The sequence below is a fragment of the Marmota flaviventris genome, chromosome 12 (genome assembly GCF_047511675.1).
Source record: "Marmota flaviventris isolate mMarFla1 chromosome 12, mMarFla1.hap1, whole genome shotgun sequence".
NCBI classification, from domain to species: Eukaryota; Metazoa; Chordata; class Mammalia; order Rodentia; family Sciuridae; genus Marmota; species Marmota flaviventris.
Window position 1 is genome coordinate 69,935,894 of NC_092509.1, and position 24,431 is coordinate 69,960,324.

General features: G+C 34.9%; 1 protein-coding gene across 1 annotated transcript in view; it reads right to left on the reverse strand.

Annotated features, from left to right (window-relative positions):
- Positions 1–24,431, reverse strand: part of Ppp2r5a (protein phosphatase 2 regulatory subunit B'alpha) — a 66,313-nt gene that overhangs the window by 14,965 nt on the left and 26,917 nt on the right. The window contains exons 2-4 of the mRNA XM_027934710.2: positions 18,912–19,108; positions 15,482–15,583; positions 2,847–2,939 (exon numbers count right to left, since the gene is read on the reverse strand). Coding sequence (XP_027790511.2) covers positions 2,847–2,939; positions 15,482–15,583; positions 18,912–19,108 — 392 coding nt within the window. The remainder of the gene's footprint in view (positions 1–2,846; positions 2,940–15,481; positions 15,584–18,911; positions 19,109–24,431) is intronic.

Sequence of the window (24,431 nt, forward strand, 5' to 3'; positions counted from 1 at the left end):
GGCACTAAACAAAGTTCCCCTCAACCTGCTATTATCTGAGATGCAATTTAATGTGGCATTACTAGAGTTCCTTTACTATATCCTATATGAAACCAGGTGCAGTGGCACATGCCTATAATTCCAGCAATTGGGAGGCTGAGGCAGGAGGATCGCAAGTTTGAAGCCAGCCTCAAGAACTTAGTGAACGAACACCTGTCTTGAAAATAAGGACTGGGTTCACCCATGGGTTCCAACCCTAGTACCAAAAAATATGTTGAGTGTGTGTGTGTCTATGTGTGTAACCCCCATGAGAACTACAGAAGGAAATAAAATACGCTTTCATTTGCAATTACCCAAATAACATAACTTGATTTAATCTGATTTTTACTCACGATTGAAGTGTACATTTTACTGTTAACACACATCTAATATTTCTGTGCAATTTATGAAGAGTTACTTGAATGGTTAGGCTGACAAATGTTTTTCATTTATCCACAGCAACTGGTCAGAATACTTTATATGAGGTTGGGGATATCTACAAATGACCAAAAATAAACTCTAAATATGTGGAATTTATGTTTGTGGAATCTTTTTCATAGGGGACACAAAAAGGTTGTCTGAAAGGTAGGAAAGGTCCTTATAAGGACCTTATAAGGCCTCGGCATTAAATCCCTAATTAGGCCTTAACTGATAAGTGTTTCAAAAGCAAAAATGAACCTAGAAGTCTGCTATGCAATTTTGTTTAGAACCAGCCAATTTCAAATAGTTAAAAGAGGCCTCTAACACACCCACATCAATGTTTATAGCAGCACAATTCACAATAGCTAAATTGTGGATCCAAACTAGATACACTTAAGTAGATGAATGGATAAAGAAAATGTGGTATATATATACACAGTGGAATATTACTCAGCATTAAAAGAGAATAACATCATGGCATTTGCAAGTAAATGGATGGAGTTGGAGAATATCATGCTAAGCGAAGTAAGCCATTCCCCCCAAACCAAATGCCGAATATCTTCACTGATATAAGGATACTGATTCATAATGGGGATGGGGGGCGAGAATGGGAGGAATAAACAAACTTTAGATGGGGTAAGGGGGAGGGCTGTGAAGGGAGGGGGCGTGGAGGTAGGAAAGATGGTGGAATGAGATGCACATCATTACCCTAAGTACATGTATGAAAACATGAACAGTGTACAGACATGAAAAATTGTGCTCTATTTGTGTAATATGAATTGCATTCTGATGTCATATATAACAAATTAGAATTTAAAAAGAGGCCTCAAAGACTTTGAAAATAAAAAAGAAGTGGACACTTTCCTTGTGAGTATATAAGTTCCCAAAATGAGCTAATAACCAATTATGAAAAGAAGATACTGCATGTATTACACCTCATGATCCCATTTTATCTGTGGTTTAGGAATTGGGTGGTTAGGATGCATAAGGTGGTAAGGGGAAGGGGAACTGATGCTTGTTGACAGGAAAGGAGCCTCAGTTAAAGCCACAATGCTTAAAATATACATCAAGTTAAAGTACAAAGACTTAAAATTTATTTTATTTTATTTTTTTTAATTTTTTATTGTTGGCTGTTCAAAACATTACATAGTTCTTGATATATCATATTTCACAATTTGATTCAAGTGGGTTATGAGCTCCCATTTTTACCCCATATACAGATTGCAGAATCACCTCAGTTGCACATCCATTGATTTACATATTGCCATACTAGTGTCTGTTGTATTCTGCTGCCTTTCCTATCCTCTACTATCCCCCCTCCCCTCCCCTCCCCTCCCCTCTTCTCTCTCTACCCCCTCTACTGACATTCGTTTGTCCCCCTTGTATTATTTTTCCCCTTCCCCTCACTTCCTCTTGTATGTACTTTTGTATAACTCTGAGGGTCTCCTTCCATTTCCATGCATTTTCCCTTCTCTCTCCCTTTCCCTCCCACCTCTCATCCCTGTTTAATGTTAATCTTCTTCTCATGCTCTTCGACCCTACTCTGTTCTTAGTTACTCTCCTTATATCAAAGAAGACATTTGGCATTTGTTTTTTAGGGATTGGCTAGCTTCACTTAGCATAATCTGCTCTAATGCCATCCATTTCCCTGTAAATTCTATGATTTTGTCATTTTTTAATGCAGAGTAATACTCCATTGTGTATAAATGCCACATTTTTTTTATCCATTCATCCATTGAAGGGCATCTAGGTTGGTTCCACAGTCTAGCTATTGTGAATTGTGCTGCTATGAACATCGATGTAGCAGTGTCCCTGTAGCATGCTCTTTTTAGGTCTTTAGGGAATAGACCGAGAAGGGGAATAGCTGGGTCAAATGGTGGCTCCATTCCCAGCTTTCCAAGAAATCTCCATACTGCTTTCCAAATTGGCTGCACCAATTTGCAGTCCCACCAGCAATGTACAAGTGTACCCTTTTCCCCACATCCTCTCCAGCACTTGTTGTTGTTTGACTTCATAATGGCTGCCAATCTAACTGGAGTGAGATGGTATCTTAGGGTGGTTTTGATTTGCATTTCTCTTAAAATTTAAAACAAAAGTTTGACCCTTTGATCGAATGGTCATGCTAAAATTTCTCGTAGATACTGCAGAAAGGCTAGCTTTTCTGGTCTTTATAAAATAACTGAGAATTTAGGACTGGATATGACAATTTGACTGACTTCATTAGAAGCTCACCCCTGATAAAAATACTTTTACATTAAAGCTTCTTCACTTTCATCCCAATTGTCTGGCAAGAATATTAAATGCTGTCAAATTAAAACAAACCATTTTAAGTTTTGAAGAACTATTTTAATCACAAGTTATTCACGCTAAGATGAATGTAAAAACCTTAGGACATAAGAGTTCCTTACCTGTTGTACAAATTTCTGATCAATGTATCGTTTCGCAATGCTAGGCTGGAAATCAGGGCTCTCCAAAAATCTCAAGAAGAATTCATACACCAACTATGAGAGAAAGTCAAATAGAAGCTAAGATGATGGTACAAAATTCTACACCAGGTTATAATACTTCATATAAAAAATACACCTCCATTACCAACTTAGTAGGGAGATTTCTGATATTATAAAATTAGAAAATAAGGTTTTTAGGGCTATATATGTAGCTCAGTGTAGAGCACTTGCCTAGCATATGTGAGGCCCAGGTTCAATCCCCAGCACCAGTAAAAAGAAAAAAAAATTACAGTTTAAAAAAACTTTCTGGGCTGGGGATATAGCTCAGTTGGTAGAGTGCTTGCCTCGCACGCACAAGGCCCTGGGTTCAATCCCCCCCACCCCACCACCGAAAAAAAAACACAATTTTTTTGTGGTTTGGTCTCCTAAGCCAATAAATTCTGTCTTGCTTCCCTGGTTAGTGAATGAGCTTTCTGGAGCTGTACAGTGACTCACATCTGTTCACATGATACACAGCACAGTACCGGGCATGAAAACAGCCACTGAACAAGTGGCGCTGTCAACAAAACCGCACAGCACTCCACAGGAGGCCAACTCCTTGCTCAGGTTTGAGCATCTTTTGGCATGTTTATATCCAAAGCAAAACCTACTATATTGTTTGAAAATAATCTATAAACATTGATATCAACTTCTTTTTCTTGTTATATCTTTAATGTACAATAAATATTTAAAAATTAGGTAATATTAGGCCCCATAAGCATTGCTTCCTTTACATACATGGGGCAAAAATGCATCAAACAAAACTATATGTGCTTAGATCACAAAACTGTTCTTAGAATATTATTGAGCTCAGTAGTCAAAATGTGTTCTATGGTAAATGCTGTAAGGTCTATGGATTTAACATACTGATCTTTTTTCCTCTTTTTTTCCCTTCTCTCACTAAGTACAGAACTAAAAATACATAAAAAGTATACACATTGTATTTATTAATTACATGGAACAGACTATGAGTGCAGAAGACATTTAGCAAAGGGCTATTACACTGTGGAATATGCTTAGCAGGATAAGTTTTGAGGGAGATGTGCAACTTGAGCTCTGCATTCAACTGGATTCTGGACAAGCCAAGAAGAAAGTGGAGTGCTATGGAAGGGCAGACACCTGTCTTAAGGCGCGCAGGGGCTAGGTTGATGGGACAGAATCACAGACTCTATATGCAGCTCCCTAGTTCAGTGGGAGTTCAGAGTCTGTGGAAGGCGGCATCAGACACAAGCCAAATGTGGCATGCGCTAGCGTATCTACTCTTCAGATCTACATCAGAAATACAGGGTATAAGATTTAACAGTTTTAAGAGTAATAGCATGTCCTTTGGGAGACCTAGCTGACATCAAGCTCTAAATCAAACCAAATTCTCTAATATATATATATATATGAAAGCTCAATACATATATATGGTTAAAAGCTCTCATTCACAAATACCACATATAATTAAAAAAATTTTTTTTTAGTTGTTGATGGACAACTCTGGGGCTGGGACTGTAGCTTAGTGGCAGAGTGCTCGCCTAGCATGTGTGAGGTACTGGTATGATCCTCAGCACCACATAAAAAATAAATTAATAAACAGATATTGTGTCCCTCTACAAATAAAAAAAATATTTTTAAAAAAAGAAAGAAAATCTCTTCTCTCAGGAAAATCCAAGGGAAAAAGACTGATATACAGTAAAGCTTATTTATCTAAAATTTATTTATTTATTTATATGCAATGCTGAGAATTGAACCCAGTGCCTCATACATACTAGGCAAGTGCTGTACCATTGAGCCACCACCCCAGCCCCGTGCACATATAATTTTTAAAACAGTTTTCATCTATATCACTTACTTGACACAGTGAATATCAAATGACCAGTCAAGATTACATGGAAAGTGCTGTTATGCAACCAACTTAAGCATCACTAAAGAAATGAAGGCAATTTTATCTATACACATGCTGCATTATTATTCCAAATAGAAGAAACACTAGTGATCTACAGAGATGAAAATCTTCAAAATGGCCAAGATTTTTCTTCTATAAAAATGAACCTTGTCCCCAGTATCACTCTCTACATACCCCTCAATCCTCAATTATTTTTTTCTTGTACTTACTCATACCCTGACATAGAATATCTTTATTTGATTATTATTATTACAAAGGTTTACACTGGGAGATATATAGTTCTCTTCCACTAGGATGTAAAGAACTTTGTTTAGTTCAGGACTTTACCCCCCGTGTTTAGAATTCCTGGCACAAAACAGATGCTCAATAAATATTAATAAATGGGAATCATAGTTGTTAAGAGATCATGTTTCCGTGTAGTTTAAAGTTTCTCCATGTTCTTCTATATGAAGAAATAATATGCTCAAACAATCTAAGAAATGGGGTTGCGAAGAACAACAGACACTTCGGCAATGGCTTCAGCTCCCTGATAAAATGACAGACTTCATATATGTTCAAGGTATGACTGTTCCTACTTTTTCTTTTTTTAAATATTTATTTTTTAGTTATAGGTAGACACAATATCTCTATTTTATTTTTATGTGGTGCTGAGGATTGAACCCAGTGCCTCATGCATGCTGGGCAAGTGCTCTATCTCTGAGCCCCAGCCCCAGCCCCAGCCCCTGGTCCTACTTTTGTACACCTAAAGATGAAGGATAACTAAAAAGCATAGGGAATGGAAGACAGTGTTCCTGAGCTATTGAGTTCTGACCATGTCTTTTCTAAGGTAGTCAAAATAAAACATAAAATTCTGATCTTCGCCACTAAAAAGACTTTATTCAAGGTATAACAGAAAACAGCCCAGATGATTTGGTATCTGTAACACCTATACAAAAAGCTATAGAAACTGAAGAGGAAAAGACTGACCTAGAAGTCATTTTCCATTCACTTCCATCCAGCACTTTCCATCCATTTTTAAGGGGTATGGTGACCACATGCTTTCCGACTTACTATTAAGAGGAAACCAGTATAGCCAGGTGCAATGGCGCACACCTATAATCCTAGAAGCTTGGGAGGCTGAGGGAGGAGGATTGCCAAGTTCAAAGCCAGCCTCAGCAACAGTGAGGTGTTAAGCAATTCAGTGAGACCCTGTCTCTAAATAAAAATACAAAGTAGGACTGGGAATATGGCTCAGTGGTTAAGTGCCCCTGAGTTCAATCCCCAGTACCACCACCCTCACCCCCCACCAAAAAAAAAAAAAAAAAAAGAAGAAGAAACTAGTGTAAAGGAGTTTTAAAAATTGATTTACTATATGAAAGAATTCAAGCAAGAGTTAACACAGACAGAACTATATGAGCTATTATACATGAAATGCCTAGAGCATTGCCTTGGACACAGTAAACTCTAACAAAATCTTAGTTCTCTAAGGATCTATTTTTTTCCCTGTAATCCTTGTGAAAACAGAGCAGATTCTGCATGAACACTGTAAAGTTTAAATAGGGTCAGCCTTGTTTTTTTCCCATCTGTTCTTTTATCCACAGAACTAAAAAGATGCCAGGTGTGGTGCACACACCTGTAGTCCCAGCTACTTGGGAGGCTGAGGTGTGGGAGGATCACTTGAGCCCACAAGTTCAAGATAAACTAGGACAACACAGCATCGAGACCCTGTCTCAAACAACAAACAACGAAAAAGAACTATGAAGGGAAGGGGGGGGGATGGGAATGGGAAAGATAGACTAAATAGGACATCACTTTCCTATGTTCACATATGAATACGTGACCAGTGTAACTCCATATCATGTACAACCACAAGAATGGGAAGTTATACTCCATGTATTATAATACGTCAAAAAACACTATTCTGTCATGTATATCTAAAAAAAGGTCTAAAAAGATAATAATTATTCATAATTTAATGTCAAAGTAATACAAAATGTTCTCAACCTTATATAATGTTTTTATTTCTTTTTTTTTAAAAAAGAGAGAGAGAGAGAGAGAGAGAGAGAGAGAGAGAATTTTAATATTTATTTTTTAGTTTTCGGCGGACACAACATCTTTGTTTGTATGTGGTGCTGAGGATCGAACCCGGGCCGCACGCACGCCAGGCAAGTGCGCTACCGCTTGAGCCACATCCCCAGCCGCGATGTTTTTATTTCTTATATAAGGTTTTATTTCTTTTTATTTCTATGTCAGTAATGTTAATGACCTAGGCTATGATCCCTATCATTTTAGATTCTTAACACCTGCAAATATTTAAAAGACATTTTCTGGCCAAGAGTTATTTGAGGTAAAGGTGTACTTTGTAAAACATGAGTGTGAAATTTCTAATTATAGGGGCCAGTGAAGATGCTTACATTCTCTAAAATACAGGTTATTCCTAAAAAAATGTAGGTGTTCAGTGTGTGTGTGTGTGTGTGTGTGTGTGTGTGTGTGTATATGATGAAGTCTTGCTACACTGCCCAGGCTGGTCTCAAACTCATGGCATAAAGGATCTTACCTCAACTGCTGAAGTAACTAAGATCATAGGCAGCACATGCCACCATACCTGGCTTCACTAATTAAATCTTAATTATCTGTGCCACTGAAGTCATTAATAAAATGAAAATACTGTATGTACAATCTGGTATGTATTCCAAGGTAGTACCCTTCTAATTATCTAAAAGGAAGTAAACAGAAAATTACTATATTCTTCTTCCTCAATAAATAGAAAACAGTAACACCTAGGAAAGAAAAGAGAATATAACTTTAAACTGTTATATGTTAACGATTACCATGTAATACTACACTTGATAAGTTAAAATATATAACCCTCCCAAGTACTGAAAAGGTCTTTTGTCTCTTTCTTCTGTCTCCCTGTAGTATTTCCATTACATGTGAAAGGAAGCAGAAAGAGAAAAACTTGTAAATTAGCATTTTTAGAAAATTCATGAAAAGGGCTAAGGTAACAAAGGTCTGGAAGGTTCTGGGATTACTTGTGATTACTCCCCCTCATTAACAACTTAGTGTTTATTTTCTACCATATCAAAATAGTTTCTCAAGGATCTGATAAGCTAAATATAAAATGTAAACTTTTAATGCAAAACAGGAAAATCCAGGTCATTTGATTCAAAGCACATTTATAACAGGGGAGGAAACATTTATGGAGCAAATGTCTTCTGTGTGATAACTCTCTATAATCTCATTATCAGAGCAGCTTTTTAAATATTCTGTAAGAAATATTAAGATGATTAAATATGTATGTAGCTACAATGTGACAAATCCTATAAATCAGGTAACAGTGTGAAGTAGTTTCGGATGTCCTTAGACCATTTAATAGCCAATTCAAAAATTATACACCAAGAATTAATAATTAGGAAGATTCTATAAACATATGTATCTAGAGCAGAGCCTTTTATTCAAGGAACCGTGGATGAATGGAAATTTCTTGTGGGTCCCTGTGGAATGTGTCTTAGGTGAGAACCCATTTTTAAAAAATCCTTTCTTGAAAGTAATTAACCACCTCCTAAAATGTTAAGAACTACTCATTTCGGGGAATTGAAATAAAACCTCAAATTATCCCAGTGAAAAGTGGAAAGCATATTGTTTATTTGACTGAATTTCCACTGTTAATTTTCATGAGCATTTAAAAATATTCTAATGGAAAAACTCTATTTTTAAAAATTCAAAGACTAATTAAGGAATCTTTTTCAGACTATCCAGCTACATGTAATTAAAAAAAAGTAACATCAGCTAATGAGAATTTTATGCTTTTAAAATCTTTGAAATATTAAATATAGTCTCACTAATTTTATTCCAACTATGGCACAAAATTTCAGATGATCTTGTGTACAGTTCTATTAAAAATTATTTGCCACTTCACATTTTCTAATTCTATAAGCTTTAATCTGCTGATAAACATTAAAATTATTATCAGCTTTCACTAATCCTAGACTCTACTTCCACTGTATGTGGAAAACAAATAAACAGAATAAATAAATATGTAAGAGGCAAACTATTGCCTAAAGGGCCCTGAATAATATAGAATGTAATTTTATTTCTCTTGTCTTTAATTATAAAAGAAAATATAATGGTCCTTGTAAAATAAAAAAATCAACAATTTAATTTTAAATAATGTCTTGCCCCCACATATTAAGCAAAGTTCCTCTGTATCTCCCAGGGACTATGTTGGAAAGTAGCTGATGTTACTGATGATCTATCCTGTTGTTTGTTACTTAAAAATGCACCATATTTATTTTTTTTAAGACACATTCTTCCCTCCTATAGTTCTTATCTGTGATAAAGCACTGCCAGTTGACTAATCTAACACCCATTCTATTCCCCTTGCCTGTCCCTGCTACTCAATCTGCAGAAACTAAATATTCACTCTGTCAGACTGCTTTGCAACTAGAGTCAGGGAATAAAAGGAAAAAGAGGGTGAGACAAAAGAAAACCTAAAACCACCCAAAAGAATGAAGAGATTAACAAGAATAGTTTAAGGAAAAATAAAGAGACACAGAGGCAAAAAAGAGCCAACACATGAATAGCAGGCACCCCCCCACCCAAAGATGAAAAAGCAAAGCAGTTAAACAAAAGAAATATGAAGAACTATTAATGAAGAAAAATACTTCAGAAGTATGAGCAAACTTTTAGAGTGAAAGAACATTAATCAACTGGGAAAAGTGACCCAGAAAAACCAACACTGATGTATACTCCAATAAAAAAAAAAAAAAAAAAAAAAAACTGGCCATTAAAAAAAAAGTATTCTTTGGGCATTTAGGCAAAAACCTAAGTCTAGGTACAAGGGAAAGAAAATCACAGTGAAATCAGGAGACAATGGAATAACATAGATAAGGTATTCCAGTAGAGAAGATCAACCATGGATTTTTATGTCACATCAAGTTGATCTTTAAAAATAAAGAATATACACAAACTGCTCTTAAAAATACAAGAATCAGGGAATAATGTTTTCATGAGCCCTTCTGAAGAATAAGCTCTAAATTACTCCCAAAATGACTGGAGATACTTTGATGTAAGGACACCATCCATTGTAATGGCACCCATGGGAGTACCAAAAAAAGAGGACAAGGGGGCAGAAATACTTAAATAACAACCCTAAGCAACTCAAAGGGCAAACATTAAATATATTACCTGTAAAACTACTAATGAATGAACAGAAGAAAAATAATAGAATAGTGTACAGTTAGTTAAAATGTTCTGACCATATAGGTATTATACGACTATCTAAAATATGGAGTTGGGAAAAGGATGGAGATTTTACAGAAAGTAGAAGAATATTAAAATTATCATTAGATATTTACTGTGATAGTAAAAGGGTGTTACTTTACATTAGATGCTAAGGAAGAGAGAAGTAGGGAAAGTAGAGATTACTTTCTACTTCAGTATTCTCATTATAGGGAATCTAAATTAGCTATAGAAGAGAAACACAGGTATCATATTGTCATCATAAAGATAACCATAGAGCAAAAGTATACTTCCCCTAAAATACTAAAAGTAATATATTTTAAGGAAAACAGAAGGGAACAACAACAGCAACCCAGAGAGTATAAGCTTTTAAAAATTGTGCAAGGTTTTGTGTATACATTGTCTCATTAAATCCTTGAATCACTGTTTCATCCTAATTTTATAAAGGAGAATGCAGGCTCAGAGAAGTTAAGCAGCTAAATAAAGATCACATAGCTAAAAAAAAAATGTATCAAAACTGGAATTTGCTGGCGCGATGGCACACATCTGTAACACCTTGGGAGACTGAGTTCAAACCCAGCCTCAGCAACTTAGTGAGGGCCTAAGCAACTCAGTAAGACCCTGTCTCTAAATAAAAAATACAAAAAGGTGCTGGGGATGTGGCTCACTGGTTAAGTGCCCTTGGGTTCAAGTCCCAGTACCAAATAAAATAAAGTAAAATAAAATATAAAAAATAAAAGGGCTGGGTTTGTAGCCCAGTGGTAGAGCACTCCTGGGTTCAAACACCACTACCACCAAAACAAACAAACCAACAAACAAAACACACACACACACATAAAACAAAGGGATGGAGATGTGGCTCAGTGGATAAGTGCCCTGGTTAGAATTTGAATGTGTGTGTGTGTGTGTGTGTGTGTGTGTGTGTGTATATATATATATATATATAAACTCTCGATCCATATACATAAGGCACATCTAGACTCACTTATAAGGGCTAAAAGAAAAAAGTGATGGCTAGTTGAATTATTTGGGAGATCTAATATACGATGTTATAATGATTTTAAAGTATGAATTAAATCTCAAAAATGGGCTGGGGATGTGGCTCAAGCTGTAACGCGCTCGCCTGGCATGCACGGGGCGCTGGGTTCGATCCTCAGCACCACATAAAATAAAGATGTTGTGTTCACCGAAAACTGAAAAATAAAATATTAAAAAAACTCACTCTCTCTCTCTTTAAAAAAAAACCCTCAAAATTTATGCCTATTTTAGGGTGGTCAACTATTATAGGGTCCCAGATGAATCTAAGAAAGATAGTAAAGCTTTTGGCTACAGCAAAAAATTTTGGAACAATGCTTAAGTTGTAAACCTGATTTTGCAGCTTACTATCTGTATCATCTTGGGCAGGTTTCTTAATCTTTAACATCTAAGCTTATCTACAGAGTGTAAACAATATCTACTTCATAGTGCTACTATAAGGACCAAATGAGATGATGTATATGAAGCAGTTAACACTATCTCTGGAACAGGGTAAGTACTTGGTAAATAATACCTGTTATTAATTGCTATTATTAGCTCAACATGATCAGTAATCTAACAAATAAACATCACTGGTTACACATTGGCAAATACATTAAATTCCTGTAAAAACACTTCACTATGCTTGCCTGCAAATTTGCGACCATTAGTATTATTTTTAAAATATGAAAGACATTATATAGGATGCATCAGACACAGACTTGCAAACTTTTACTTTCTCCCTCAGAGCCCTGTTTTAGAAATAAGAAAGCACCTATAAATTGAAGGTACCATTCAAGCAGTCTCAGAGCATTTGAACTAGACATTTTAAGGGAACAAAAACTTAAAGTATACTGTCAAAAAGATCGCAAAGACCAGATATATAAGAACATATGCATATAATATTTTGCTAAGTTGTTGAGGCTGTCTTTGAACTCAAAATCTTCCTGCCTCAGCCTCCCAAGTGGCTGAGATTACAGGCGTGTGCCACCTGGCTTATAATGAAATCTGTATAGTAATTTTTATAACACAAGTGGTATAAGAAGATCCGACCTGAGTCCTATCTAAGGAGTTCCAGTTATTAATGTATCAAGTGAGGTAGTACCAAAGTGATTCTACTGAGTGAACCCTGGATGACATTAAAGTCACTATAACTAAAACAGTTGAGGGAATATTTGAATGAAGTAGCTAAAGCCAGAGAGAATTAGGGAAGGCTGAATGGAAGAATTAGTTCCACCTATAAGTTTTTTGTTCTTTCTTGTGGTACTGGGATTGAACCCAGGGCTGCTCTACCATTGAGCTACATCCTTAGTCCTTTTTATTTTTTGAGACAGGGTCTCTCTGAATTTCTCAGGCTGGCCTTGAACTTGTGATCCTCCTGTCTCGGCCTGCTGTGTAGCTGTAATGACAGGTGCACACCACCACACCCAGTTTTTATTACCAGCTTTCCAATGATATGGGTGGGGGGTGAGTTGTCACACATGGCACATGGGGCAGGAAGACTACTACTGCACCATCAATCTTTACAAAGATGTGTTACTGAGATGGACTTCGGGAATGGCAGAGTGAGGATATCAGTGAACTTGCTTTCCCATAAAAACAGTTCTGAGCAGGCAAAGGAGAGAATAAGTGAATGTGAAAATAGGTCAATAGACATTATCCAGTTTGAGTCTGCTTATCCAGTACAGAAAGGGAAAAGAATGAAGAAAAATGAACAGAGTTTCAGAGACCCATAGGACACCATCCACTGTAATGGCATACATGGAATACCAAAAAAGAGGACAAGGGGGCAGAAATACTTAAATAACAACCCTAAGCAACTCAAAGTTGATGAAAAACATTAATTTGCACAATGAACTCTAGTTGAAACTCAACAAACCCCAAGTAGAATAAAGTCAAAGAGATCTATACCTAGATACATGAAAGTCAAACTGACCAAAGTTAAAGAGAAGATGTTCAAAGCAGTAAGAGGAAAAAAACCTAACCCTGTTGAGATCCTCAATACAAAGAATGGCTGATATGGCATCAGAAAACCATGGACATAAAAAAAAAATATAATGACATCTTCAAAGTGTTCAAAAGGAAAAGACTGTTAGCTAAAATTACTCTTTCAAAAGGAAAAAGACTGTTAGAAAAAAAAGAAAAAGACTGTCGGAAAAAACTCTCCTTCAAAAATGATGGAGAAATTAAGACATTCCTAGATTAAAAAAACAAAGAGAGACTGGGGTTGTGGCTCAGTGGTACAGCACTTGCCTTGCATGCATGAGGCACTGGGTTCGATCCTCAGCACCACATAAAAATAAATAAAATAAAACAAAGATATGTGTCCATCTACAACTAAAAAATATTAAAAAACAAAAATACCCCAAAGAGAATTTGTCACTATCAGATCTGCCCTTTAAGAAATACTAAAGGAATTTCTTTATGAAAAGGACACTATATGGTATTTTAAATCCATAGAGAGAAATAAAGAGCATGTGTAAAGATAACAATAAAAGTAAATATTAAAGATAATACATGTATTTTAATTTGTAACTTTTATTTTCTTCCTTAACAAAGCAGTAACATTAAGCAATTAATTATAAGTCTGTGTTGATGAACATGTAAGTGTAAAGATGTGATTTTTTTTATGACAATAATACCACAAAGAAAGGGGGAGTAATTGAAAGTATATTGGACCAAAATTCGTTTATTACTGAAATTAAGTAATAAACCAAACTAGATTGTTTTAAAATGCTAACTGGAATCCCCAGGAAAACCACTGTTAAAATAACTTCAAAAAAATAAAATAAAATAAAAAAGAGAAAGAAACAAGGGAATTAAAATGATACTCAAGAAAATACCCATTCAATACAAAAGAAGACAGTAATAGTGAAGCAGAAAAACACAAAAACAAAATACATAAAACCTAGAAAAAAATGGCAGATATAAATTCTCCCTTATTAGTAATTACATTAAATATAAATAGATGAAACACTCCAATCAAAAGATATTATATAAAATGTTTAAAAAACATGTTTCAACTATATGGTATTTATAAAAGACATGCTTTAAAGAAATACATACGTTGAAAGTAAAAGGATGGAAAATACGTACTATGCAAACAGTAACCAGAAGAGAAATGGAGTGGCTATACTAATATCAGAGGACATAGAAATTGTTGTTAGAGACAAAGGACATTTTATTATGATAAGGGTAATCTATGAGGATGTAACAATTATATATATACATGTACCTATCAACTAAGTCCCCACAATATCTAAAGTGAAAACAGAAATGCAGAGAGAAATAGATAACTGAACAATAATAGTTGGAGACTTATATATCTCACTTTCAATGGACATAATAGGAGAGATGATCAACAAGGTACCAGAAGACTTGAACCACACCATAAACAAATCAGGCTTATCAGACTCTACCAAAGATTCCTCCCAATAATATAACATATAATCTTCTCAATGGGCACACATGAAACATTCTCCAGAATAGACTGTATACTAGGCCATAAAATTATTTAAAAGAACTCAAATCATACAAGGAATATTTTCTAAACAATGAAATAAAATCAATAACATAACAAAATTTGGGGAATTCATAAACAGATAGAAATTAAGCAACCTATTCCTAAATGATTAATGATCAAAAAAGAAAACATATGGGAAATTAGAAAATATTTTTAGGTAAGTGAAAACAAAATACAACATATCAAAACTTATGGGAAACAAACATTCAAACAAGAATGTGTAATAGCTCCAGTCACAATAGCTAAAAGGTGGAAATAAATATCAAACAACTAATAAATAAATAAAAATGTAGTAGTAGCCATACAATGGAATATTATTCAGCCACAAAAATGAGTACATTCCTACAAAAGGAATGAATCTTCAAAATATATGGTAAGTCCACAAAGTCCACAGGTTATAATCTCATTTACATAAAATACACAAAACAGGTATAGAGACAGAAAACAAATTAGTAGTTGTGAGAGCCTATGAAGATGGGGGAATGGAGAATGACTGCTAATGATAAAGGGATTTCCTTTTAGGTTGATACAAAGTTCTGGAACTAGATAGTGGTGACGATTGCAGTATATAAAATGCCACTGAATTATATACTTAAAAAATTTTTTATACCTTAATTTAATTAATTAATTTATTTATATGTGGTGCTGAGGATAGAACCCAGGGCCTCGCACATGCCAGGCGAGTCATCTACCGCTGAGCCACAACCCCAGCCCTTAAAAATGGTTTAAATAGTCAATTTTATGTGAACTATATTTTATCACAATAAAAAACATTTTGGGAAAAGAAAATAATGTTAAGAAAACATATTTAAAAATTTTAAGTAGACACTCAGAATCTAAAAGAGAGAGCCATGATTTCAGCAGAATATCAAAATATTAAAATTATCAAGACATAATCATGTTCCATACTTGTATGTGAGGCCAAGAGGCCTCAAGTGTGGGTTCATCCTCTTCTGGATCAAAATCTGGATTATCACTTGGAGGAAGAGTACGGAAGATATTAGCACTGATCTGCAAAGAAAAATACATTTAGATTTATGTTCTTATTACATAATTGAATTCAACAATGCAAAATGGAATACTTTTTAAGACCCCTGATTTAAGAAAAAAGTTGTGTCTATAAATTTATTTCAAAAAATCTATAAATTTCAAGATATGAAGGAGGCAGGTGTTTCTCTTTTCTCTGCCCAATATCTGACTTCCTGAAGCTACTGAAGATTATGGATTACTTCTAGATTCCTCTTCCTTAAATATCACTTCTTTCCAAGTTTTGCTTAAAAAGAAAGGGGAAAGTAGGGCAAAATTACTAATCTTACCTATCTCTAACTTGATTCCTTAAATCTTTCCACATATCCTTGCATATTCTAATACAGTCATATTCAATACTTATAACATGTAAACAAGTTCAATAAAACATCTCTATTCTTATATGTACATGCCACACTAACGGACAGGTAAAAGGGCTTCATGGTTATTACAGACATAGCTTATAACAACTCATCATTTAATTCATTGTATTTCCTCTACTCTGAGACTTTTTAAAAACATATGATCTGAAATCAGGATTTGCTTTGAGATTCTTCATTTTAGATTCAGTGAAACATAGTATTTACAATTTCATCGTTTGCTTCCTCTATCTCCATACCAACATATTCTTTTTCTCCAGTGAAGGAGAGACCATGGTTCCAATCCCTAGTTCTTTTAAGAATGATGACGGACTGACAAACCAAATAGTTTAGTAAACATTTAAGGACAATTATGGGGTTGGTCATTTGAGATAAACTATCTAGGGGACAGAGGATAAGATAAGCAGCGTTTGATTTATGCAAGCAAGTTTCCAACTATTCTTCTTCTTTTAATGAAGTGGCATCCATGGTAGAGTAATACTTCTAATAGTTTTACTCTAAGACTTAACTAATAACTAAAATGAACCAATTTTAAAAAAGACTTAACTACATCTCATATTTGTCAGTAGTAAAAGTTAACCTTGCAGCCACCAATAAAAGTATCTGTACATAACAAATATTCAGAAGAGTTTTAAAGGACTAAGTGAGAAAAATGGCTCAACTCTTACCTAGAAATTAAGTACCCAGAAGTTACACAACAAAACGCACACACCTTTGCACTTTGGCAAAGAAATTAAATCCCAGAGTACATGTAGCAAATTACAGAATAGTCTGCAAGATTTTCAAAATTCCTGAATACAAACCTTTTGAAATCAATAATATTAAGAAATGATTTTTTTTGTTTATTTTTGGTACTGGGGATTTAACCCAGGGGATTGCAATGAGCTACATCCACAGCCCATTTTATCCTTATTTTGAGACAGTGTCTTGCCAAATTGCTCAGGGTCTTGAACTTGTAATCCTCTTGCTTCGGCCTTCAGAGTTGCTGGAATTATGGGTATGAGCCACCACGCCTGGATTTTTTTTTTTTTATACCAGGGATTGAATCCAAGGGTGCTTAACCACTGAGCCATGTCCCCAGCTCTTTTTATTATTTATTTTGAGACAGGGTCTTACCAGGTTGCTTAGGGCCTTGCTAAATTGCTGAGGCTGGCTTTTAACCTGCTACCTCCTGCCTCAGCCTCACAAATTACTGGGATTATAGGCCTGTGCCACCATGCCTAGCAAGAAATGAAGCTTTTTATCCTTGGAATTTTTAAATGATAAAACAAAAATCAAAATAGGAACTCCATTAATATTTAATGTTTACATCCTCAAACTGTTGCTCCCTTTTTACTGTCTGCCCAAGTTTAGGAAACCACTTTCATTTTGATTAACATTCTCTCTATAACTAATCTTTATAGGTTACACTTGCTATTAACTTTTTAAAAAATTTGTTCTTTTTAGATATACATGACAGTAGAATGTATTTTGACATATTATATATACATGGAGTATAACTTATTCTAATTAGGATCCCATTCTTGTGGTTGAACATCATGTGGAATTACACTTGTCATGTATTCATATATGAACACAGGAAAGTTATGCCAGATTCATTCTACTTTTTCCTATTCCCATGCCCCCTTCCCTTCATTCCCCTTCCTCTAATCCAATGAACTTCTATTCTCCCCACCCCCACCTTTATTGTGTGTTAGCATCCCCATATCAGAAAGAACATTTGGCCTTTGGTTTTTGAAACTGGATTATTTCTCTTAGCATGATAGTCTCTAGTTCCATCCATTAACTGGCAAATACCACAATTTCATTCCTCTTTATGGCTGAGTAATATTTCACTGTGTGTATATATATACACCACATTTTCTTTATCCATTCATCTACTGAAGAGCACTTAGGCTGGTACTTGCCATTAAATTTTATACCATGGTATAAATTTAAATTGTGTACTTGGCAAATCTCTACTCCAGCTGAATTTTTTGTGTTTTATTAGAATATAATGAAATATGAAAATCACAAATCCCATGCAAATTTCTGTTTGGTGGATGAGGTTGAATTACCAATAAATAGTATCCTGAACACCATTACTTTAATAAAGGGGGTAATTTTCAGATCACATCAGACATTCTAAACATTTACTTGTATAGGCTGAGAATTCCTTATCCACAATGCCTAAGAGGTGTTTTGAATTCTGGATTATTTTGGATTTTTATTTATATATACATAATGACATATCTTGGGGATGGAATCCAGGTCTAAACACAAAACTCATTTAGGTCTTACATATGCCTTATAAACGTAGCCTGAAAGTAATGTTATATAATATTTCTAGTGCACCTGTGTTTTGACTTCAACTCATCAGTGAAGTCAGGTATGAAAATTTCCACTGTTGATTCATGTTAGTGCTCAAAAAGTATTGTACATCTTATTTTGGATTAAGGATGCTCAATAAGAAGCATTACTTAACTTCTCAAAGGACCCAAGTTTTAATTAAAGTGTTGTAGTCTACAAACACATTAAAATGTCCTAAATATCATTTACGGGACTCCCATTGGTTGGGGAAGTGCGGTAGGAGGGAATTCTGGAGGAGGGAATTCCGGAGGAGGGATTTCCTGTTGGTGTAGTGTGTCCCGGGAGAAGGCCGCGTGCGTGGCATTCGCGGGAGTTTTGGAAATAAAGTTTGTTCCTGCTTGAGTGGCTCTTGATTTTGTGCCCAGCCAGACTTCGGCATGTGGCTACTAAATTCCGTAACTCCTAAGCAATGATAGCATCTGTTAAATGGATAGATAATCTTTCAAATGGACTAGTTTATGAAACATTCTTTTGGATGTATTAATTGCATACATTTATTAAAAATCAGTCTCCAATTCATAGTTATACCTCAGATCTTACTTTGAATTTATATCAATCTGAGGAACATAAGTCTAGAGGCTTACCATTTTTACTATATCAGAATACGCTGATTCAACAATTACACCACGATTAGTTGAAACATACTCAACCAGTTCATTCAGTGTTGCTCTTTTAATTTCTTTGCTCTTCAAGTCTGAAACAGAGTCCATGAAATCAAACAGTATACAACACTGCTGTAACTTCTGACAGAATAGCTCTTGTTGTTCATTTGAAGTGGCATCTATAAATAAAAATAAAGAAAAACTTAGAAATAACTTAAAAGTTACCTTATGTAGTTATTAATTTTGTAGAAGTTACTTTCTTACATGTTTAAAACTCTTCCCAGAAAGCTAGTGATGAATTTACCCACCTCATATTATGATTTAGGGACTTATTCTGAACTTCTCTCATTGTCCATAATCATTATTAATTCTGTTTAACATATCTGGAATCTTTTTCTTATTGATCCCACTATCACTTTAGACCTTTGTCATACCTCATCTAGACCACAAAAGACATCCTAATTGTTCTCTTACATGATCTCATAACCACTATCACTCCTGATTTATCTTCCAAACTACTTTGAAAAGCTAAAATCTTGCTAAAATGAGAATCAATATGCTCCTCAATAATTTTCAGTGATCCCAAATAATAACAACCTGCTCATTCTCTGCAAAACTAGTTTTAAATAATAATTATTTTCTTAAATCCTTTAGAGTTATTACCCTTGAAGCAAAATGGTTATATGCATTTAATTCCAATTAATAACCTGATATTTTCCAAAACTGATGACCAGTTGCTTTTAATAAATAAACAAATATCTGCTCAACATTGATACTTGCTCCCCAATTGTGCTAAACTTACAGATTGTATATGTGTATGTATATCTTTCTTTCTATCTATATACACACTGTAGAAAATGGTGACTAATTAGGCTGGTAGAATTATTCTCAAACTCTATAAGAAGTCACCATAGGTCTCTCAGTTGCTTGATATCTCTACTTTCAAAGATACCCTTAAACAGTATATAAGCTTTATTATAACAAATAATATACCTGTGTTACATCTTTTATAATTAAGACAATGAAATTCCAGTGTAATGAATAATTTGGGAAAATTTTAAAATATTTTTTAGCTTTTTTCCCTGATACTTAAAGTAAAACACAATATTGTGCTTCAATGTGGGCAACTCTTATTCTCTCCTTTCTCTCACTCCTACCTCCTTGGCATGAAAACAGTTCTCTTACTATTTTCTAAAGGCAAGGTCTTTGTTCAAAATCTTTGTTCTATATAACTTTTTTTTTTTTTTTTTTTTTTGCAGTACCCAGGAGTGCTCTACCACTCCAGCCCTTTTTATTTTTTGAGACAGGATCTCACTTAGTTGCCCAAGCTGGCCTTGAACTTGGCCTTGATCCCCCTGCTTTGGCCATCAGAGTTAGTAGGATTACAGTTGTGTGCCTCCAGGCCTTCTATCTGAAATATTTCACCAGATTTCCTTCCCTGTCTTTCCAAATTCTATACATTCCTTAAGAATAAACTTAGATCCCACATTTTCCACAAAATTTCCCTTGGGTAGGTCAGGATACAATGATGTCTCTTTTCACTGAACATTTATAGTACTCACAACAACAATTTATATAGTTGAATGTGTATTATCTTTAGGTCTATATTCAATGTTTCCTTTATCAACCCCCAAAAGATATCAGGCTTCTTAAGGACAAGAATCATTCATTGAGTAGGGTTTCCCTTACCTAGTAAAAAGTATTTAAGAAGTCCACAAACATTTTACACCTGAAGAGACTCTGAATTTGAACAATAAAGATTATGCACTTGGGGCTGAGGTTATGGCTAAGTGGTAGAGCATTCACCTAGCACGTGTGAGGCCCTGGGTTTGATCCTCAGCACCACATAAAAATAAAATAAATAAAATAAAGGTATTGTGTCCAACTACTACTGAAAAATAATAAAATATTTTTTAAAAGATTTTGTATGCACTGCAAAAGAGACTACTGAACAAAAAGTTTAAAATTTGTACTAAGATACCAAAAATGGTATAGTGAATTATTATATTACGGCTATGTTTAAGAATTGATAATAACCATTTTTATCAAAAGCATAATCTCATGGTAGAATTACATGGATTAAATGAGATATGATCATGAAGGTGAAAGCATATAATACTTCAAAATGGATTATAAAAGGCTTTTTCCCCCTCTTACATCACAGGCTAGAAGCCTGTAGCTAACATGACAGAAGACACAAAATGTTTTCAGGATTGGCAAATGGTAGGGTTAAGGTTAATTCAGAGATGGGACTATCAGAAGGATACAAGGGTACTCAGTGTTCAGCAGAAAAGTATGAAGCTGTGGAAAAGCAAGAAGAAAAAATCCTCCCAAGAGACAAAGCAGTCACGAGAACAAGGCTCAGCCTGTGGCTCTGAAGTGTACCTGACAGGGGACATAAAATAGTACCAGTTTAAGAACATGTTACACGTTCTAAAAAGAGCATCTTTTTTGAGCATTTAATTCTTGGTCTTCAGAAAAAAAAATTATTTTTCATAGCTTCTCCATTCAATAATCCATTTATTGGCTTAAAGATTTATTTGAATTTGTTATTGTTTTCTTCCTCTTCAAGAACTATATCCTAGCATTCAACTAATGCTTTGATGAGACAGGTCACATATAAATCCTCCTCAAACATTAGAAATATTTAGAAAGTACTTTAACATTTCAAGTCCTTTGGCTCTGGGTTAAAACAGAAGTTTCCAATTCTAATTATTTTTAGGTATTATGTAATAGAAAAATCTTTCCTATTAACCCTATCTACAAGTATGTTTATTGAATGTTAAGTCTGCTGTGCTACATAACATCATACAGCACTATCACTAACATTAATACTTCCTTCATGCCAAAGGTAATTCTAAGTGCTTTATATGTACTAATTTAGGTAACTATCACAACAACCCTTTGAAGCAGGTTCTGAAGGTTAGAGTGATTTCTACCTTCAAAAGATTAGAGGTAGATTGGGAAGAAAAGACATCAAACATAAAAAGATAATGTTATCAAAGTGGAGAACACTTTTCAGGCACACGCCTGAAATCTCAAGGACTTGTGAGGTTGAGGCAAGTTCAAGGTCAGCCTCAGCAATGTAGTGAAACGCTGTCTTAAAAAGGGGGGTGGTGGCTGGGGGAGGTATGTGACTCAGTGGTAAAACACTGCTGGGTTCAATCCCCAGCATCATTTAAAAAAAAAAAAGTAACTTTTATCAGGCAAAATGCAAAAGGTATTGCCATTTACCACACAAACACACATACACATTATACACACACTGTCTACATAGACACATTCCAATATATACACATACTGCCTATTCTCCATACAATCTGTAATCAAAAAAATTTTTGAGTACTTATAAGATTAAATATAAAAAAATTAAAAATAAAACCAGAATTAATTAAAAGGAGGAAAGTAATAGTTATTACAAGGCATTTGACTGCTTGCACTGAATTTCTTGGCAGCCCAGGTTAAATAGCTGTAAAGGTTAAATGAGACAGGAAGCTACAGTTATCTACTGGTGGTTAGCAAGATGTGCAACATTTTCATATAGGTCAAAAGCCTGTATGGTAGTCATTAAAAAAATCAAGGAATCCTGGCATGGTGGTTTGTGCCTATAGTCCCAGCACTCAGGAGACAGAAGTGGTAGACTACTTGAGACAGGAGTTTGAGACCTGCCTGGGCAACACAGTGAGACATCATCTCAAATAAAGAAAAGTACCATGAAATATTTTGTAATTGCAGATGTTTAATCTGTAGTTCTGTACTTTTCTATAATAGTACCACTGGATTTTTTTTCTTATAATAGTAGAAAAATCAGACTATCAACTTTGGCTATTTCATAAACATAAATAAGAATCTGAGAGAAAAAGAATACAATAAATCTGAAATGTAAAGAGTATTGACAAGATCTACACTGGCTGCTTACAACTTCTCTATTATAAGCATTCTTACAAATAACGTCTGTCATACACTCAATATTATTTCTGTCTGGCAATGTCTTATAGTAATGTCACATATTGTTTTTTTCCTTGGCTATTTTTTCTCTGTTCACTTAATTTTATCCATTCATCTGTTGATGGTCACCTAGGCTGGTTCCATTGTTTGGCTCTTGTATATTGTGCTGTGGGAAACAGTATGCATGTGTCACTAATGACAACTTTAATTCTTCAGGATAAATACTGAGGGGTGGAATAGCTAAGTGCTATGGTGATTCCATGCCTAGTCTTTTGAGAAACCTCCATACTGATTTCCATAGTGGTTGTACTAATTTACTATCCCTCCAACAGTGTAAAAGTGTTCCTTTTTCTCCACATCCTCTCCAGCATTTATTATTTTTGTATTCTTGATGACTGTCCTTGGCTATTTTCATTGAACTGATGTTAATTATCCATTCTCAATATGGATAACTCCATACAGACTCACATATGCTTCCTCACCTGGAATTCTCCCTCCAATATTAACTATATTGTCTACCAGAATTTTACTTCTAGTCTTAAAAATAAAAACACCTCTAGAAACATGCAAGTTCAGAACATCTTATAGGACAACACCATACAGCAACTAGAATTGTGGATGCTGACAGAGTAATTGCTTCACTTCATGCCCTGAGTACTATAGCACAGTCAAAAACCTGTGAGAAGGAGGCATGTACTCAACAGAAAGCATATTTTGGATTTTGATCTTTCCCTGGGATAGAGATACATGGTATGATACCCTTTCACAATGCTGGACATTGTAGCAGCAAGTCACAGCTCACAGTCATGTGATCAAAAGCATAAACAACCAATACTCTATAATGTACTGTGTTGCTAACATGATATTCATATGTATTAAATGAATATTTTTTTTTGTACCAGGGATTGTACCCAGGGTACTTAACCACTGAGCTACACCCCTAGCCGTTTTTTAATATTTTATTTAGAGACAGGGTCTTGCTGAGTTGCTTAGGGCTTCACTAAGGTGCTGAGGCTGGCTTTGAACTCATAATCCTCCTGCCTCAGCCTAACAAGCTACTGGGATTACAGGTGTGTGCTATCACGCCCAGCTATTAAATGCATTTATGACAGTGTTATTTTTGACTTAGAATGATTTTATTGAGTGTTATCCTGTGATAAGTTGCAGAGCATCTGTATTTGTTCAGTCACACTGAATTTAATTATCGCTAAATTGCTGAGGCTGGCCTTGAATTTATGATCCTCCTGCCTCAGCCTCTTGAGTTGTTGGGATTAAGGAGTGTGCCACTGTGCCTGTTTTAATAGTCTTACACTGATGACATGCATCTATTTCAAACAAATACTAATTTCTTCCAAAATATGTAAATGAATCTTGAACAAACAGGGAGAGAGCATTTAAGATCCTATTAATTCCATTTAAATCAAGAAAAAACCCTATCCTCCGTGTAAACTTGTAAGTATACATTTTGATCTCCCAAAGTATTTACCACAGAGCAATTCAGACTCCAACTATTATCAGTGCAAAAATATTCAACAATTTCAAATGCCTTAAATT